We start from the raw sequence: 19,315 nt of genomic DNA on the forward strand, positions 1-19,315 counted from the left end.
GAAATGTTAAGAAATACTTTTGCTTTATTGCTTCCACCTTTTGTTCTTTTTATGTCAGTATTTGAAAAACCCACTGGTTTTGCCAGTAAACATGCTTTGTTAAAATATACATCAACTGCATATGAACCTGAGGAACAGCTTGCAAACCTTACAGAGAGTGGTTCAATTTCATATTGGCACTGTTATTGTAACAAACAAATACTGCATTAAAACCGCCAGCTTTGTCAACACCATAGAAAGCAAGCAACACAAGAAAGGGTTCAGACTGGAATAGATCCAGCTAAGAATACAAGCATCACTTTCAGCATTCCATCATTTTTTATCAGTGTAGTAATTTCGTGATCTCCACACAACTTGTAACATCTATATATCTATGCACATTATTTTAGTGTAACAGCCCCTGTAGGACCTTGTAGTGGGTTTCCACGAGTAATGGTAAAGGCGCACACAGTTTCAAACAGCTGGAAAATTTGAACCAAGGTTTTCAGCTAAGGGACATTGGGTAACACACAGTGTCCCAAGCTGGAATGTGTCAAACCAAATCCCCCACGCCTGAGAGATCGGACTACCAAGCAAATGGACACTGCTAGCAAAAACTGTGCCGCATTGTTCTGCCTATTAAGTTCATTTGTCTTCAGAATGTCTCCGAATGGGGTGGAATTTATCCAATGGGTCAGGAATGTACCACTTGTCCCAAACATCAGAAAATGAAGACAGTCTCCCCCATGGTTTATAATGTCCATTCCAGTGGAGGAGTTTGGCTGCGTTCAAAAACTGGACAGAGTAGCGATTTGCAGCTCCTGTTGAACCTGTCGGGAAAGGTCAGCAGAACAGCACATTTGAACAATTTCTTAATTGTAATATTTTAGTACACATTTTTGTTGTACTATGCACAATAGTTTATTTCTCACTGTTGTGAATATGTATGTGTTATGTACACTTATATTTTGTTATATGCTTTGGAGAAAAATGTCAAAAACAAATCTAAAATTTTAAACAAATCTGCTTACCAAGATGCCGGACATGCCACAATGGGTCTATGCTTGAATAGCGCTTGTAGAAGACAATAAGAAGAGGAGGGGTCGTTACGCTCTCTGCCAAAGTTTTACTGTACAGGTCATCCCTGAGGAGAAATAAATAAGGCGTTCTTGTCAAGAAGAAAAGAATACAGATTTAAAACCTGTGTACAGCATACTCCTTCCAGAATGAAACTGGAGATGACCCAGAATCTCTTTTAATAGAAAACCTCAAAGCAAAACCAATCGTGTCTCTGCTAGTCACAGCCTCAGGCAGCCCACCCACATAGTGCTAGAGACTAACCGATGCATACTGCTCTTTTTAAAAGAAATGCTGGTGGATCAATCAACCAGATATTAACCAAGATGTAAAGTCAGGAGTGTATACCGGTACATACTTCTGTGAAAACATGCACAAAACAGGTTCAAGTACATCAAGACAACTGCATATTGTAAGTTGGCATACGGGCCACACCAAAAAAATCCTGAATCAAGACAACTACTGAAAGGGAAATAATACTAATAATTAAAAGAAAAGAAAAAAAAACTGGCAACCAACCTGGCAAGATCAAGTTACAAGGCGGGCACCAGTGACAACAATGATAATCTTAATAATTCTATTGGGAATTACTGATTCTAATCTGTTCTAATAGTAACATGCCAGCCAATATCCAGTTTACTCTGCATTCAAGCTATAAGGTTTGAGTAATTTGTTCCTATCACAAATACAAAAGAACAGCCTACAATATGAAAAATATGTTTACATAAAGCGAGAATGATTATGTTCACGTGTTCACCAGTGGCGGTTTCCATGTGGCACAATGACACGACGACACTGAGCAGGCATGGAATGCAAATAAGTAACCTGCTGTTTGTCATATTTCCCAGACATACTTCACATTGCGCTCCATCCACTGCTCAAGCTGGGTAGTGATGTTTTGGGTCTTCCACTCTGTTAAGTTAGCCACAATAACTCCAGGGTTGAATGAACACGTGGCTGCCCTCATGCCAAGCTTCTTGATGGCCTCCTTCTTGAAGTCCAGAAAGCCTATGTAGTTATTCTACAGGGATAACACAATATAAGGTCATTATATCTGGATACATGGAGTGCAGTATTTGATATGGTCACTGCGTTTTTTTTAATCTACCTGATTACCCGCTCCTCGGACGATCCCCTTCGATGAGGCAGAGTCACAGTCATCAGAGAAAGCAGCTGCATGTCCTGCTTTCAGATTAGTGTCAAAGAGCTCCTGGATGTCACCTTCAATGAAAAGACCAAATTATATACAATAATGCTCAACCACTCATTTTCCCTAAATGAAGGCAGTCAACCACAAATATGTACTACCAAGTGACCTACCAAAGACGCTGTATGTGTCGTTTGATTATACAAATGAATAGGAACCATGTGTTTAATCAGTTTACAATAGCACGGATTAAGCTGACCAAACCTTGTACAATGACGTCATCATCCAAATAGATTGCCTTCTCCACACTGGGCAAAAACATGGGCATGTAGTATCTGGCAAAGGTTAGCTGAGAAGAGAGGTGAGACATTATAGGTTTTGAAATTGAGCCCTAACAAACACAACATAAAACAAGCGAACAAAGAATTCTCAGATTTCCCACACTGGTCTTACCGGTTTAACCTCATCCCTTTTCTTGGGATCATTTGAAATCTTCCCCTCCAGAATCTTTGGTTCAAAGGTGATGATTTTATGCTTGACGCCTTTGAGGTCAGCTTTACTCATCCATGCTCTAAAAAGATTAAGACATAAAAAAAAACAGTCACACTTCCTGGATGCATGAAAAAGGAGTGCCAGCATTAGCATGTGGACACTCCATCACTACATCAGAGCACATACCTCAAATGGTCCACAGAGTCGTTGAGGGTCACAATGTTGAATACGATATTGGACTTGCTGTTGCGGTACACACTATTCATAGCAGCCACGGCAGCCCCCAACCTCTCCTCAGCTGCCGTGATGACCACTGGGATTTCAAGCCCTGTCCTGGTCACATCAGCTTTGTGCTTAGCAGCAAAATCTGGCTCAAAGGGTAGTAGTGCACCAGGTGCTGTCTCTGTAAAGGGCCCCCCAAAACATTGACTATTAAAACATTCAAAATGAGAAAATTAGAAAACATTGTACAGCTGGAGTTGTGAAAGTAGGGTTACCTGGACCTTCATGCCTCAGGAAGTCATTGAGGTTTAAGAGATTTCGTTGCAATACGATTAGAAAGGCAACAAGTAGCAGGACGAGGATGGCCACATTTACTGAAAAAGAAAAACAGAAATACATTGAAATGAGGACTTCCGTATAATTAGAACCAGAACAACAGAATGTGGGTTAGATGAGTGTCTGTCTACACAGAATCATTAAACTAGTTATAAACTAGTGAAAATGACAGCGGGCTAAATGTGCGCAAACAATGTCCACAATGTTCAGGAGCTGTGTGCAGCATAATACATTGTATATCAATTAGACCTACCTTTAACTAGGGAACCCAATAGTAGTCTAACGTAATTGCATGTGTTTTAATTATGTCTACATTTGCCTACACTGTAAAGTCACAGCCATGTGGACCGGGAAGGTACTTACTTCTGCGCATTGTCATTGCTCCTTGACTGTACACCCCCTCAGTCACAGACACCGTGTTTCACCGTGTATTCATCTTAAATGAGTACAACAATACAATGAATAACGGATAGCCAACAATCAAAACATCTTGGACACCGTTAGCTGAAGATCAGAAATAAAACGAGTATCGTCTTTAACCCTGTACCCGAACCTTATTTTTCCGTGCAACGCTTTTTAAACAGAGGGTAGGGAATGAAAGCGTTCGTTCCGAAATACGATGGAACCCCATGCTTACCTGGCCACTGCGAGATGTTCGACAAACGACCCCAGCTTCAAAGCCAAAATGCCAACTCAACATCAACAAGTTTTCAGTTCCTTCAATGTGTGTTTTTTTAAGACCGATGCTGCGAACTGTCGAGGTACGATTGAGTTGTAAATGAACGAATGGACCTATTGCTAGGTTTATTAGTAGAGCAACGCCTTATCCGTATGATTTAGATATTCTCGACCACTTTTAACACGCCCTTAACCTTGATTGGCCTGTGCCCGGAAAACGGACTAAATAAATGCCTGATTAAAATAACATTCATATTTTAGGTAGCATTCCACATTATTTCACCGAATATTTGTATACACATAATCTATATATTTTTAGCATGTTGATGGCATCTCTCCACGTTGTAAACATGCTTTCTAAAAACACAGGAAAAAGTAGCCTCAGACCGAGGTCCTGACCGTGGGTCCTCGGAAATTATACGTACGCTCTTTAAAACAGGAAGAGTAGTGCATGATTTTTATGTGTAGCGGTTGTATTTAGGATATTTCATTCAAGATGTTATCGATATTCAAAACGATCCCAACTCATATGGTAAGAATTGTAAAATGAACATTATGGGCATGCATGATGAAAAAAAGAATCGCTGAACCATTGTTGTTTAGTCGCCAACTAACGTTAGCTAAGACAGCCCACTAGCGGATCCTGAAGATGTTACCCTAAAAGCATCTTTGCTGTTAGCTGTCGAGTGAGCTTAGTGATACTTTTTATTTATTGTATGTATTTAGATGTATCAAAAGGAAGGTTTCGGTGGAAATGCAGCCAGTACATGCATCAAAACAATAATGTTGGTTCTTCCAGGCTTGTTTGTGACAGCTGGTTATCCAAGATGTAACCTAAGCATGTTCACCTATAGTTCACAAAATGAGTAGCTGCTAACCTGTACATTTTTAAAAAAAATGTATGTTGCCTGTTTGACTTGTGTTCAACACCCCTCAGGATTACAAGGGCCAGAAATTAGCGGAACAAATTTTTCAAGGGATCATTCTGGTATCAGCGGTAAGTTATCAAATCATGTTTATAATCTTAATATAATGCAAGTCATATTTACTAGCCTATATTTAATGCAGTTTTATCCATTCATCTCTTTTCCCTTTCCCCTTTCCCAGGTTATTGGGTTCTTATACGGCTTTGTCATTGAACAGTTTGGATGGACTGTGTACATAGTTCTGGGAGGTTTTGCTGTGTCCTGCCTGGTGAGTCTCAGATTTCTGTTTCATGGTTTTAATCTCTTAGAAATGGCTATGACTATAATTGTAGTGATCACCAAAGATTCTAGAACAGAGCTCTGTTCTAGAATCTTTGGTAATCACATTCACTAAATACCAGGTAAAAGTTGCAGAAATCTACCAGATGATGTCCTAAAATGCTCTGTCATCCTTACAGCTCACCCTACCCCCCTGGCCCATGTACCGCAAAAATCCCCTCAACTGGCAACCAGCTCTACCCGAGACATCAGGAGACAGCCGTGAGAAGCCTCAGGAGAATCTTAAGAAGAAGAAACACAAGTAGACTGTCCATTCCCATTTCTGTCAATGCTGAGCACGAGTTTTGTATTCAAAATGTGAATCTTAAAGTTAATAATAGTGAAAGTTTGCCTATTTGTATTCAAAATTACATACTGATACTGAAATAAAAGAAATCACATTTCTTTACATTCCATATGAAGTCTGTGACTTTAGACAACTGACACCTCATACAGAACACTGCACTCTTTAAAGATACTTTAAGAGATTTATTTAAAACTTCAATTGTAATATCTACCATAAGACTATGGCTACATGTTCTATTTACATATTAGATATATCTTTTCAGGATTTCCAGGGTTTTAGGAAAACTACAATTAAACATTGTTTTTGTTTTTTACACAACAAATCTTTACGTCATTATCTAATTAAAATGTTCATTAAGTGTATAAAAAACATGTCAGAGTGCTGCAATTGCATATCCAATATGAATGAAAAATTGCATTCGGTCAAGAACATTCTCAATACCGAAGTGAAACAACAGTACTACTACGAGAAATCTGTTCCTAACATACAGGACAATGATTGTAACAGACTATGATTCTGGTCAGAGTGATCCCATGTATCAGTAGAGGACCGATTGTCTCTTATGTAGCCCTAGCCTTTAAATGCAACATCCTCAAAGAACTTCAGCTGGTGAACCATCACAGCATAGGACTTGTATTTCTCTTCTCCCATTTCCTCCAATAGATGTTGCTGTGAAAGAAGTCAGTACATTAAATTAGTAGAACAGCAGTGAGATATTCCCTCAATCATATCCTTCCTGAAAACCGCACAATATCTCTAGCACAACAAACCCAAGTTCTCTATGAGGATAACAACCACTGAGTCTTTGGCCTTTCCAGGCTGTGAAAACTCACCTCCCGTTTCTCCTCGTCCTCCTCCTGCATGATGTCCAGAACTCTGTCCAGCAGCTTCACCCCCAGACCTTTCACCACGTCTGTCCGCAACTGTTCCACAGCTCTCCTGATCTTGGCAGGTCCAGATGTATCACCTTTGTGGAGAAGGACATTGAAACCAACTCTGACTATCTCCTTACCTAGTCAAAATCTGGTTTTGCGTTTGCAAGTCTTTTCGTAAAATAATGTCTTGGATTTTATTCTTCCATGTTTTACTAAAATCAACATGAACATGTGAAACAAAGCACCAACCTGCACAGAAATCGTTGACCTGGAAGTCTTCCTGCACATCCATGGCTTTTCCATGGAGGACCAGAGTGTCTTTATATTTATAGTTTATCTTAAACTCAGGCTGGGGTCTAGAACCTAGTCTAGGTCCATCTGATTCACTGGCAGCATCTCTAGAATCCATTCGTAATGTTTGTGTCATCATCTGCACCAAGTCCTGCATTTCACAGGATTCATTTTTCCTGAAGAATTGAATAAATAAAAAACATTTAGTAATGTTTTTGTACACCTGGGGAAATTCAATCAATATCTTGCTCTGGGTGATAATCCTAAACACATAGAGAAGACTACATTTTCCTCTAAAAGCTTTCAAAGCTAAAGAAATGTAACCAATATATTTGCAGGAAAATCACAGATGCTGAAAATGCTGAAGGACCATTTCCCTGTCAGATAAGTCACTGTAAAGCTCAATCTCATACTTGCACCCTTGCACATCTGCAGCACCCCTATGGGAACCACATTTGTAATGGCATGGGAGGGTGGACAAGATGTTGAGACATTCCACTTTATTCAAACTCCTTCAACTATAGACCCTTTCAACAATAAAAACAAAAACAATGCTTGAACGTTCTATTTGGGCCCCAATCTACTTCCTCTGCATTAAGATAACATATGGAATGTTAAAAAGGAAGTCTTGTGGGGCCAACTATGATGCTGATAATGGAACTCTCTTGAAAGGGTCCATTGTCTTCCCTTTTAATACTTTACAAAAGTACTGCACTTTAGCAGTGCAAGTACAAGCAGTCATCCATTCTGTCAGCGCGAGCCCTTACCCCTCCCTGCCGTCCCCCTCGGAGCGGTCAGTGGAGCTGGTGGAGGAGTTGCACTCTTCTTCGTCTGAGCGCTGCCATGAGTGTCTGTCCTGTTTCTGGGAAGACACATCTGGCATTAAGTGCTGGATCTGAGTTCATACTGAAAATTCAGCCTCCATCTTCAAATAGTGAGGAAGTAAGGCCCAATCAATGAGTTATTAATGATATAGCTGAGTTGCATCCGAGTAACAATTTAGCATACAAGTGATGTGAGAATATTAATAGGATTCAAATTGTTGTGTCACATAAATAAACATCCTTGAGTGATATATTGTCATGGTGGATTTGGTTTTACGATACACATGACCTTTCAGCGGAGCGCATCTAATCAAACGGTTATACCACGCCTCTGCTCAATCAGACAATGAGGGAACTGCTACCTTGCTTGTTTCCATGGATACACTGGCTGCCCTGTGGTAGTCTGGCTGGTCTGATTGTTTACAGCTCAGCAAAGCCACATCATATGACGCCCTTCTCATCGCCGGTACAACTGCAAAAACAGGCCAGGTCAACAAACAGAGTTATATCAATTGCACTTTGCCTTTCTTCACTGTAGACTACCTTCACCTTAGGTTCAAGTTCAGTTTATTGTCATGTACACTACACCACCGGTCAAAAGCTTGGGGTCACTTAGAAATTTTCATTCCATTCCATTACAGTATAGACAGAATACCAGCTAAGATCAGTTGCATTGTTTTTTTAATCAGGGCAGCAGTTTTCAGGTTACATTATGTGCTTACAGAATTGCAAAATGGTTCTCCAATGTTTTCTCAGTTAGCCTTTTAAAATGATATCAGATTAGTATACAGAATGTGCATTGGATGAATGGTTGAACATTGGATGAATGGTTGCTGATAATGGGTAATGTAGATATTGCATTTAAGATCAGCCATTTCTTTCTACAACAGCCGAGAACCCTTTTGCAATTCTGTACATAATGTAACTGAAAACTGCAGCCCTGATTAAAAAAAAAAAATGCAACTGATCTCAGCTGGTATTCTGTCTATAATGGAGTGGAATGGAAATTTCAAAGTGACTCCAAACTTTTGACCGGTAGTGTACTCGAAAAGGATTTATCAGAATGAAGTTTCTTGTGCTCAAGACCTAGCTCAGCTTTAGAGAATAAATTAAATAGTAGTAGGGCAATTCCATGTAAAACTGTCACATCCATAACGGCAACACAATGTCATGGTATTTAGTTGGCGTTATGGATGTGACAGTTTTGCGTGGAATTGCCCAGTAATAAAAAAGGTATATTAATTGTGTGTATAAAGGTATATTAATTAATAGTCTATCAATAGAGACTGTTAAGAGGGCTGAGATCTTTCTGTTAGCATATGATTTGGTTCTAATCCAAATACCCACATTTGCATCCTAGTTCTCCTGAAAGAACCTTAAGCTGGTATTTTAGTGAAGCTCTGTGGATATACCTGGTTGATTCAGGTGTTCCTGTGACTGCCTCAGTCTTCTCCTTTCTCGTGCTGACAGTGGGCGATCCTGAGAAACAATTCATGTGATTTTTTTATTTTTAGATCAACAAGCGTAGTGAAATGAGACTGTTTGAAGTGAAGCGCTTAACGTCTTCTAGCACAGCTGGAAATATGAGGCATGCTTCATCCCTTCCCCAAGTGCCTGTTGTAGGGGACTGTGGACTTTGTAAAGTGCTTTGATATTATGCCAGTTATTGATGCAATTTGAATGTATGAACTGAATATAATTGAATCTCAATTAGGTTTAAAGGGAAGTTCCAGCATTGTTGGACCTGAGACCATGTTGTTAGATGTCTTTAAGTACTTTCATTTGGGACAGAAATGTTAAAGATCTGTTCAGTATTAAACTAGCTAGCCAGCTACCGACAATGCTATCTTCAAAGTAAGCTGCTTTTTCACCACTGTCAAGGCCAAACATGTCATTAAGTGCCAGCCAACATGGACAGGATCTCAGGTTTCAGTAAAGAAATTGTATAATATAAGTGTCTGAAGTTAGCCCACACTCATAGTGGATACTGACTTTTTGTCCCTAATGAAAGTACCTAAAGACATCTAACAATAGGACTGAGGTTTAAAAATGCTGGAAGTACCCATTAGGGAGCTATCTTACCAGTGGGACAGGTGTCATTCTGTCCTTCGGGCAGGACTCCGAAGGTGTTACTTCAGATGGCACTCTGTTTTTCACCATTACAGGAGCACATAACGCCTCAACAGGAGGGGGTGGCAGGGGTCTGGAAGCTTTTTTATCCTAACAGAGTAGAGATAAGCGCATCTCAATGAGCTGTTGATGACTTACACATTTCTATGCTTTTCTGTAAATTTTTTCACACAGAGTTTGGTTGAGACTTTCTAAAAAGTAATACTATGAGTAAGAATGTGCCCTTATCTCTTCCATATAAAGGTCATGGGTTGTATAAAATCCAGACAGCACAGACACCAATATAACAACATGTATGACACCTAATACATGTCACAACTATGCTTTGGTTGTCTGTATAAAGCCTTTGTGGACACAACATCAGATGTGTCCACATCTCTGTTCATATCTTGATGACAGCGAGTGCAGTTGCTTCACCTTGCGCTGACCCTCCAGGCCTGACTCCCTGTTCCTCTGGCGCCGCTGCCTCGGCTTTGACGGCTCCGAGGAAGCCACGGGCCGATGAAGGACAGGAGGCTCCCGCTCAGGGACAGGGGGAAGAGCTGCCGAGTCTACAGGCTCCTGTTCCAACACACACAAGAAGAGAGGGATCATTGGCAACGCAAGACTGTAAACATCTCCATATCAGGGGTGCGTTTCCCAAAACCATTGTTGCTAACCTGTTAGCAACTTAATTGGTTGGCAATGGGAAATTGCATTGCAACTTACTTAGCAACTATGGTTTTGGGAAACGTGCCCCAGAATGGTAATGGCAGCCAAGGGCCATTAAAAGGGCCATTCATGCCAGGAATGATAACTATAAAGATAATTATAACGATAAAGGCGCCCAACAACAATAAGGAATGTCTCTCCTCAAGTTGATGCTTGTGATGGCTAAAATTGAATGGATTCTGATTGTCAGCTTTTTATTGTTCTCAAAATCGCTCTGAAAGTGATCCCCAACGATTATCGTTCTTCATGTCGTTATTGTTAGAGTTTATGTGTGGATGCTGTCATTCATATCAGCTAGAGCAGTGGTTCTCAAACTTTTTTTCAGTGATGTATCCCCTGTTAAATATTTTTTCAGCCAAGTACCCCCTAACCAGCGCACAAGAATTACCGTGATGCTTCAACCACGACTCCATCGTTTGAGTTTTGACAGTGATTGACAGGTGATGGCGGGTGGCATGTGACAGGTTGGGTCGAACCATCCTGAACCATCCGTTTTTAGGATAATGAAATTGAATAGCCTACTGAAATATAAAATTAATTTTATGAACTTATATTTTCCTGAAATATTTATTAAATAATTGTTTTTAAAGTATTTTTGCATGGATTCTACTTTTTAAATATATGTATATTTTAAAATCTCACGTACCCCCTGGAGTGCCTTCACGTACCCCCAGGGGTACTGCGTAATTTGAGAACCACTGAGCTAGAGTGATACTTTTTTTTGTTATGCTTTTTGGGTGTAATATAAAGGAAGCACAGGCCACTGATAAATGTACAAATTGCATGATGTCTTTCTCTGGCAGGGCTCCAGAGTGCGACCAATTTGGCCTAATTTATCAAAAGTGCGACTAAAAAAAATCGGAGGTCGCACCGGTGCGACCAGCTATTCGAGAGAGGAAAAAGTGTCCGCATTGAAACTCTACCGTTGGTTCGATAACAGACACATATTTGGCCAATATCGTGGTTTAAACAAATCACAGATAGTGAAGGGCGGGACCTCCCCTCTGATTGGCCGTGGCTTTAAAAATGCGTGTGCTGCAGAGAGAGAGAGAGAGAGAGGGAGGTCAGAGACCCGTCAGATAAACAGAGTGGATGTAGTCCAAGCTGATGATCAAGTTTATCGTTGCCTACGATAGGCCTAGTGAAACTTCCCTTCACCAAGTTCAGTCCGAAATAATTATTCACCAGAAAAATAGTTTGAACGTAAACCCGACGTACAGGAATGCCACTTGCGCCAAATTTATAGGAGTCATTGCAGATGAAAAGACGTCTTAAAATTGCGAACAATGCATACAACGACCGAACGACAGAGATACAGATATCGCCGAAAAGGAGTGCGTCATTGACCGCAGTTACATGCAGGGAGTAACCCGGTTTTCAACAGCAATATTCGTTTAGCGCACGAGTTGTGTAAACTCATTCTGATTGCATCAATAAATTTAATCCGGTATTTGGCGCAAACCGAATATCGCTGCTACATTTAAAGCCCGAATATTCCCTGCATGTATGCAGTGGTCATTGTGTACGGTGAATTGAATGGACACATTTAGATCGAGCATGGCAAGTCATTGCAATAGCCTATAATAATAGGCCTACCATTTCGTTTATGCATTAACCATGTTCTTCTTGAAAATGTAAAAATACTAAAATTAAAAAGTAAATTGCATTGTGGGGCTGTCAAATGATTATTGCAATCATCATTGCAAAATCACATAAAAATCCCCCAGGCTACTTGGAACATCTCTTTAAATTGTGCTCAAATACATTTCTATGGAAGATGCTAGCATGGCGAGCTGGTTTAGCCAAGGCCTAAAGATCATGAAGGATAGTATGTAAAACATTGAGCCATGAGATGTGCAGTTTGAAGCCCTTAAAAGACATGCACTGTTAATTTACTCACTGTTATTTTTATTTAATACATCTTGAGATGTTTTAAGTTTAAATTTCAGCTCAGTGAAGCAATTAAAGCACCAACACTTCATTAAGTTACTTTTCTTGTAGAATTGTAAAATCATAAGTCATAGGACAACCTATATAGGACAGTAATTAAGGAAAAAAAGTGAACCTGCTGCGATGTTAAATGCGATGTGGTTGAAAATGTGGGTGCACCTAACTTTTGTGCTGGTGCACCTAAGAAAAAAATGTAGGCGCACCTAAGAAAAAAAGTTAGGCGCACCAGTGCAAAAAGTTAGTCTGGAGCCCTGTCTGAAGAACGGAATAATCACCTCAGTGCCTGAATCTGAGTGCCTGGGACTATGAATTGAGTTTTATCCTCATGTTCTTGTATCCATAGTCAAGGTATTGATAACAAATGGAGCAAATGGTATTTAAGGTGGAATAAGACAAAAAACAGACTTACCATTACTGGCACTGGAACAAAAGGCTCCAGGAGCTTCTCTGTTGATTCCAAGGTCCCCTATGAAGAGAAGAAAGCTATGTATGAGTCTATACCAAGTACTAACATGCATCTGAAACCTCCACAACTTAAAGACAGAATGAGTTCTATCTCATCTCAAGGTAGTGACATCTTACTTGAGCCTCTTCAACATGTTTGGGGTCATCAGCTTCTTTGAGAAGTGTCATTGTGTCATCTTTCATGTCCTGGATGGCCGGGGAAGAGGGGCTATTGTGTTTCCCTAAGACATCCGCTACAAGTTCAGGCTCATAATGCTCCAGATACGCCGCATCTGGCATCCTTGGAGGAGCTGTTGTTGTAACGTTCAGCGCGGCTTCCTGGAGTAATTTTACAGTGTCCTCTTTACTGTCCATATCGGCAGAAAGCGGCTGTATTTCCACTAAGGGTTTGTGTTTGTTCACAGATGCTGGGATGACGTTGGAGGCAACAGGGCATTGTGATATTGGCCCATTCGATACCCTCCTCTCTTCCCGCTCATAGAGATCCTGTTCCAGCTTACGTGGGTGAGGCTGAGGGGCAGAGGCATCAGGTTTCGGGGTCCTCTTACTAACTGTGCGCTTCTGATTGAGGCCATCATTAGGCTTTTGATCAGGCACTGACTTAGGCGTCCTCACTTTGCGAGGCTTTGGTTCCTCAAACTCCAGTGGTTGCATAGCAATGTCAATATTACTGATGGTTGCTATGGAGTGCCCAGTTGTGTTGAGGATATCTGGTGTTGGAGATTTCGGTGGTAGAGGCATCTTTGATAAGGCTTTCTCTTGTTCACCATTTGATACATGTAGGCTGTGATGTGATGGATTGTTCTCTTCTCTCTGTCAAACATCAAAAGGTTGTTATAACACTATATTATAACACTGTCATGTGCAATTATGTGAAACACATTCTGTAGTAACATTATTTCTGACCGAATTGTAACCATGAAAGGTAGGTTACCATGTTAACAATGATGATAATTTGTATGAGTTATATAAATGTTGCCATGGTAAATGTTAAATTACCACTGTTCTTTGCTCAAGCAATTTTAAAATTAAGTTTACTTCAACAGGCAACTGATACATATGTGATTGTGTGTCTACAATGACTGGGCATGACAAAGACAACTATGACCCCTACCTTTCTCGCTCTTGTATTGGACTTGATCTGAGGTAACGCTGAAGGGAGATCATTTTTGACCGGACTCGCAATCACAGATCCACCACTGTTGGGCTTGTTCTTAATGGCTTTATTTCTGGATTTGGCAGCTTTTCTAAATAAGAGCCAGATTAATACAATTACAATGAGATATGATTATCATCAAGAATGTTATTGCAGTAAGTAAATGCATGTATTTCAGTAGATTCTCCCAGTTATTCCACAACTTTTCAAGTACCCTCTGCAAAAAGGCAGTATAGTGAAGAAGTTGGACCTTTGCAAAATATGTCATGCTGCCTTCTCTTCCCAATCACAGGCAGACTATGTTATTCAATCAACAGCAGTGGCCTGTAAGACACTGTCCAGCCCAGCCTTAGGCTGCGTTCCAATATGCACACTTCTGTACTTACAGCACCTAATATGAGTGCACAAGTGCATTGACTCATATTAGGTATTGTAAGTACAAAAGTATGTGAATTGGAACGCAGACTTACTCTTTGGTGGCCTCCAGGAACATGGCGATCTGCTGCTTGATGAAGGGCTGCCGAAGGATCTGCTTGACGTCCGGCCGGTCCTCTGGCCTCTTACACAGCATCCTCCTGATGAGCTCCCCCAGCTGAGGGTCGTACTTACTGGGCATCTGAGGAAGCTGGGTGCGTCACAAGGAGGGAAATTATTACCACACAACATTACCATGGGGTAAAATGGGGTACGATAGACAGAGTAACAGTGAAAGGAGCAGCAGAAGTGGAAAAAACAGCAGAATTGTTGTTAGCCTGAACTTTTGACCTATGCATTCCAACCAGCCTGCATGAAGTAGCCTATAGCATGAGATCTGTAAATCTTTAAGGAGGTGTATGAAAAACTTTAACTCCTCTGAGAAAAAGTAAGTCAATAACTAGTAGACATGCAACAGTTGCAGACCCTTTTGCATGCCTTCTGCTTCATTTTACAATTAAGATACTTTTACAGAAAAAGTTCCAGCTGAGGTTTGATTGGCATACCTTTCCTTCCACAATGCGATATGCAAGTGAGTTCATGTCTTTAGCGTTGAAGGCGTGTTTAAGGGTGGACATTTCATAGACACAGCAACCAAGAGCCCACACATCCGACTGCAGAGAAAAACACATCAAATCCTTATGGAACTGATAACGTATGCAAGACACATTTGACATACCGCAGCTGAGCATTTGATCATTGCAGCTGATACTTTATTTTTCAGTGCAGTACAGTCAGAATGATCTATGGACATTACCTTGTGGTTATAAGGTTTGTTGGAGAACAGCTCAGGACTCATGTAGTATGGGGTTCCTATGAGAGTGCTTGCCATATCGTTCTGATTCTCTAGAACCTTGGCGATACCCAGGTCCCCCACTTTGATTATGTTTGTCTTGGTCAGGAAGATGTTCTGGGTCTTGAGGTCTCTGTGCAATATACGCTTTTCATGCAGATACTGCCACGGTATGAAGAAATTTGAACAAAGATCAATTGAACAATGTCAAGTTGTGCAAAGAAAATTCATTCAATATTCATTCAAAAATTCACATCAATGTTACTCATCTGGAACATAGGCCTAGCTGCTACAGACATGAGTGTTATCACAGACACTTGAATTATGCCAGTACCTGAAGAGCCATGGCGATTTGGACAAACCACTCTACCACCTGTCTCTCAGGTAAGAGCTCGCCTTTCTGTTGCTTGAGCCGGTGGTATAAGTCTCCACCTTCACAGTAGCCCATTACTATATAGAGTTGACAATCATCTCCTTCCCATGATTCCCTGTAGGTCACGATGTTGGGGTGGCGAAGCTGGGAGAGAAGCTGGGCTTCCTGTTCAGCCGACCTCCTCTCGCGCCGTGAAGAAGTTTTCAAGTTCAACTTCTTTATGACATACTACAACAACAAAAACAAAAACAAAAAAAACAGAAGGGAGGGTAGAACAAACTATATGGCTTACAAAGCAGCAAACACACAACTGGTGGTATCGTCATAACGTACATGGCGTCTTACAGGTTATGGGGTCTTACTAAAAAGAACTATAGTAATACTATCAGATTTCTAGTAGTTCTATGGTAGTGTATAGGGATAATACTTCTATAATGTTCTATTATACCGCCATACTGTAATATCCTTACCCTCTAGTGTTCCTATCATAGATATTGATGGTAATTTTGATACCATAGATTTAATAGAGACCCAGTCAGACCAATAGAAAAATCAGGAACAGAGTTTATTTACAATGATGCGCATCAAGGGAGAGACAGCATGACTTCACCTAAAGATCCATCAGCTGCTCTAACTAGACAAGGAAATTAGTTAGATTATTAGTTAATTAGTTATCCTTCCAGGCTGACGGGAGATGGCGTTGGTCATCCCATCTCACGTGGACTACACTGAATCAGACCCTGATTAGTGGCAGCCTGGCAATCCGGAGCAGATAGCTACTGACGCAGCCATGCAGAACAGTGAAACACTGCAAAGTCATAATATTCCCGCTTATCTCTAAATACAGTCACACACAGATATACACAGGAAAAGTACAGATATCATACAGTCATTACCTAGAATCATACTTTTAGTATCAAAGTGACCTACTAATGAGAAATGCAGAACATTAAACCACATATTGGAATATTGGACATAATGCAGAACATTAAACCATATATTGGAATATTGGACATAATGTTCTATACATATGTATATATCTATGGTTCCTATAGTACAGTCTTATATATACGTATGTCCCAAAATACTAAGTTATACGATAGTTATTTTTCGTAAGAGATAGTACCATGTATAATAGGCTACACAAAATCTGGGTTATCTGACGATTTAACCCTCTCTTGTTAAATCAAGTTTGCATCATGTCCTGACGTTTCCAACTGCCAGCGTCTAGGAAAGGGGTTGATTTAATTTGTCAGTTTGACCAACAAATTAAGCTATAGTCTAAGCTATACGTGAGATTTCCATTAGCCAGCTGCAATTAGAAGTGTTACAAAATCTTTGCAAGGCGCAGTTATTAATAATGTTAGTATTAGGTTCTATTCGTTTTACAGGATCCAATCTGATGTCATTATGCAAGGTAAAACCAGTCTATGGTAAAACCAGAGAGGGTTGAAGCGGGGCGATTAGTTATCAAGGATCTTTGGTAAAACTAACGTTAGGGTGATTTTGACAGTGGGCTTTTATAGCGAACAGTTAACTTAGCTTACAATTATAAGACAACCCTACTTACAAAGTATATTTCATATCGGTTGTCTTATCAGTTGTGCTATGTTACCAAATACAACAAAGTTTCATTAGTTTGTCTCAATGCGCCCCGATTACAGAAAAAGCAACATTACCACAGCTAGCTAACTGAACGATAGCTAAGTTAGCACTACTTACCTGTTTTCTGTCTGTTTTGTGCTTCACGAGATGTACCTCTCCATAGCTGCCTTTCCCAACAACCCTGACAAAAATGTAACTATCCATTAGGCTTATGTAAAATGCTAATTATTTTATTTCTAACATCTTGCTAGATCACTACAATCACACTGGATATCATGATGTTTTAACAGGTAAAGATTTCGAAGTTCGTCTAACTACTAGCTGTTTACATCAGCATGCATACACAGGAAATATAATGCCCCGTCGTCGTCACCAAGCAACAAACAACTTAATTTTGTACTTTTTCACTGAGCCTATACTGTTTAGAGTGTTACATTGCCCTCTATTGCCCTCTGTCGAGGTGGAGCAGAACGCACAAATGCACAAACCATGACTTCTGATCATAGAAAACGGCTTAGCCTACATTCTCAGCCTGAATTCAATTGTGGTGAATAACCACAGAGAAACATTGATGTGCGGACGGTTTATACAGGTAGGCCTACACGAATAATAATTGATGAAATGAAAGGGTTGTGTACGGTGATGGGATGAGCAAGAAAAAAGGGGGAGACCTGACATGATAGTTTAATAGAATATAATAATAGAGCCTTTGTCCACTCATGTGGACATTCATTTTTGGCCCCACTGACACCTGGTAGGCCTACATAGCAGCTACAAGACTTCACAATGAATAACAACAACCACACAGGAACGTCATACACCATGAGCTGACAGACACATGAAAGGAGGTGTAGGGTAACAAGCCTACAACTAGATGTACCGCAGATCGGTACAAAATATCACCGCCCAGTCCAGCACATTTTTTCCACAAAAATAAATCACGCTGAAAGGCCTATATGATTCTAACTGTTTCACTAAATTGCATTATCCACACTCAATTCTCACTGGTATCTGCTAGACAACAAGTACCAAAACATGATTAGTTCATAGATTTCACATGTAAAATTGATTTTATACAACCCCACCCCCATCTTGCCTGTTCATAATTCTGAGAAATTCTTGAATTGTGTGCATGTGTGCGTGCACACGTTTATGTTTATGTGTGTGGGTGTGTGTGTGTGTGTGTGCGTGCTTGTGTGTTTGTCTGCGTATGTGTGTTTGTGCATGTGCATGCATGCGTACATATGTCTACTGTGTGAGTATGTGTCATATGATTACTGTGAATGTATGTGTGTGCGTGTGTATCTGTTTGTGTGCGTGTGTATCTGATGTGTATCTGTGTATCTGTTTGTTTTATGTATCTGCCCTGGAGGCAAACATACAGAAAAAATTGGTCATCCTAGGCTCTACGGTTCTCAAGATATTCACAGAAAACTGTGTCTGTCCTACCCTCCTTTCGGGGGGTCCAGTCCAGCGGGGGGGCTACAGATCAAAACGAAAAACGATGGTTCCATGCTATCCATGTGGGGTTACATGCCCACCAAGTTTCGTGTACCCCGGTCTTTCAGTGTCCCGGGAATCCTTGACGGAAATTTGGACATGCGAAAAATAAAAAATAAATAAAAAATTATAATTAAAAAATATAATAAAAAAATTATATTATTATGACCGCTTCGCTGCATGGCGGTCATAATAATATAAAAGCAATAGGGTCATTCCGTGTCGAATCAGATAGGTTGTTGCTGCACTGTCTCAAATTTTCTTCAGACCTTGTCTATATCAAGAATGGGTTTCAAAACCAAGGCATGAAAAATATTTGGCAATATTGTAGCCTACCATAGATAAATACATTGAGTCGAAATCATTGTTGTGCCCCAGGGCCAAGAATGAAAACATGTATACAATGTAACCAAGTAAGTAAGTAAGTAGGCCTAAGTGCATGAATGAAACATGGTACATCAATCGGCACTTTATACACAAAATGACTATAAACTGGGCTATTCCCATGTTGATTTTCGTGTTCCTACTAGCTACCCCACATACCATTTAGTCCTATAACCATTTCCAAAAAATGCAATCACACCTTGTTTTATCCTTAATATCTTCATGTGCATGTGTTGCAGAGACCTCAATTATTGGCTCAACATTAATAAAGTATTGTATTTGCAGACAAAATAATGATTGGT

At 40.2% G+C, this 19,315-nt stretch overlaps 3 protein-coding genes across 5 annotated transcripts; 1 reads left to right on the plus strand and 2 right to left on the minus strand.

Annotated features, from left to right (window-relative positions):
- Positions 1 to 6: 6 nt before the first annotated feature.
- glt8d1 (glycosyltransferase 8 domain containing 1) lies at positions 7 to 4,066 on the minus strand. Its single transcript, XM_042088440.1, has 10 exons — positions 3,891 to 4,066; positions 3,617 to 3,689; positions 3,193 to 3,291; positions 2,882 to 3,098; positions 2,657 to 2,774; positions 2,468 to 2,552; positions 2,165 to 2,277; positions 1,911 to 2,077; positions 1,011 to 1,123; positions 7 to 809 (listed from the first exon to the last, which is right to left on the minus strand). The coding sequence occupies exons 2-10, from the start codon at positions 3,630 to 3,632 to the stop codon at positions 625 to 627; spliced, it is 1,113 nt and encodes a 370-aa protein (XP_041944374.1). The 5' UTR covers positions 3,633 to 3,689; positions 3,891 to 4,066; the 3' UTR covers positions 7 to 624.
- Positions 4,067 to 4,307: 241 nt separating this feature from the next.
- On the plus strand, positions 4,308 to 5,591 carry spcs1 (signal peptidase complex subunit 1). The gene is made up of 4 exons (XM_042088445.1): positions 4,308 to 4,463; positions 4,869 to 4,928; positions 5,039 to 5,125; positions 5,316 to 5,591. The coding sequence occupies exons 1-4, from the start codon at positions 4,428 to 4,430 to the stop codon at positions 5,439 to 5,441; spliced, it is 309 nt and encodes a 102-aa protein (XP_041944379.1). The 5' UTR covers positions 4,308 to 4,427; the 3' UTR covers positions 5,442 to 5,591.
- Positions 5,592 to 5,649: 58 nt separating this feature from the next.
- nek4 (NIMA-related kinase 4) lies at positions 5,650 to 17,496 on the minus strand. Of its 3 annotated transcripts, XM_042088438.1 has the most exons (17): positions 17,247 to 17,496; positions 15,486 to 15,752; positions 15,116 to 15,313; positions 14,865 to 14,972; positions 14,355 to 14,509; positions 13,843 to 13,975; positions 12,846 to 13,541; positions 12,673 to 12,729; positions 10,152 to 10,163; positions 10,020 to 10,091; positions 9,555 to 9,692; positions 8,885 to 8,951; positions 7,835 to 7,944; positions 7,416 to 7,510; positions 6,607 to 6,824; positions 6,316 to 6,449; positions 5,650 to 6,151 (listed from the first exon to the last, which is right to left on the minus strand). In XM_042088438.1, exons 1-17 carry the CDS (start codon positions 17,331 to 17,333, stop codon positions 6,053 to 6,055), a joined length of 2,646 nt encoding a protein of 881 aa, XP_041944372.1. In that variant the 5' UTR covers positions 17,334 to 17,496; the 3' UTR covers positions 5,650 to 6,052. The 3 variants fall into 3 exon arrangements, with proteins under 3 accessions (XP_041944372.1, XP_041944371.1, XP_041944370.1); XM_042088437.1 differs by having other exon boundaries at positions 7,416 to 7,504; positions 10,020 to 10,163; XM_042088436.1 differs by having other exon boundaries at positions 10,020 to 10,163.
- Positions 17,497 to 19,315: the final 1,819 nt, after the last annotated feature.

This window comes from Alosa sapidissima, chromosome 4, assembly GCF_018492685.1.
Source record: "Alosa sapidissima isolate fAloSap1 chromosome 4, fAloSap1.pri, whole genome shotgun sequence".
Classification (NCBI taxonomy): domain Eukaryota; kingdom Metazoa; phylum Chordata; class Actinopteri; order Clupeiformes; family Clupeidae; genus Alosa; species Alosa sapidissima.

What these genes read in the sequence shown, in the direction of transcription:
- nek4 (XM_042088436.1), bottom strand. Translation starts at nt 17,333, where the DNA reads ATGGATAGTTACATTTTTGTCAGGGTTGTTGGGAAAGGCAGCTATGGA. An exon ending in TTGTTCCAGTGCCAGTAATG is followed by an intron (nt 10,164 to 12,672) that starts GTAAGTCTGTTT and finishes GTGTTGGAACAG; the next exon opens with GAGCCTGTAGACTCGGCAGC. An exon ending in GAGGGGGACGGCAGGGAGGG is followed by an intron (nt 6,825 to 7,415) that starts GTAAGGGCTCGC and finishes TCAATTCTTCAG; the next exon opens with GAAAAATGAATCCTGTGAAA.
- spcs1 (XM_042088445.1), top strand. Translation starts at nt 4,428, where the DNA reads ATGTTATCGATATTCAAAACGATCCCAACTCATATG. An exon ending in AAACGATCCCAACTCATATG is followed by an intron (nt 4,464 to 4,868) that starts GTAAGAATTGTA and finishes AACACCCCTCAG; the next exon opens with GATTACAAGGGCCAGAAATT. An exon ending in GGATCATTCTGGTATCAGCG is followed by an intron (nt 4,929 to 5,038) that starts GTAAGTTATCAA and finishes CCCCTTTCCCAG; the next exon opens with GTTATTGGGTTCTTATACGG.
- glt8d1 (XM_042088440.1), bottom strand. An exon ending in CCTGAGGCATGAAGGTCCAG is followed by an intron (nt 3,099 to 3,192) that starts GTAACCCTACTT and finishes GGCCCTTTACAG; the next exon opens with AGACAGCACCTGGTGCACTA. An exon ending in GACTCTGTGGACCATTTGAG is followed by an intron (nt 2,775 to 2,881) that starts GTATGTGCTCTG and finishes TAATCTTTTTAG; the next exon opens with AGCATGGATGAGTAAAGCTG.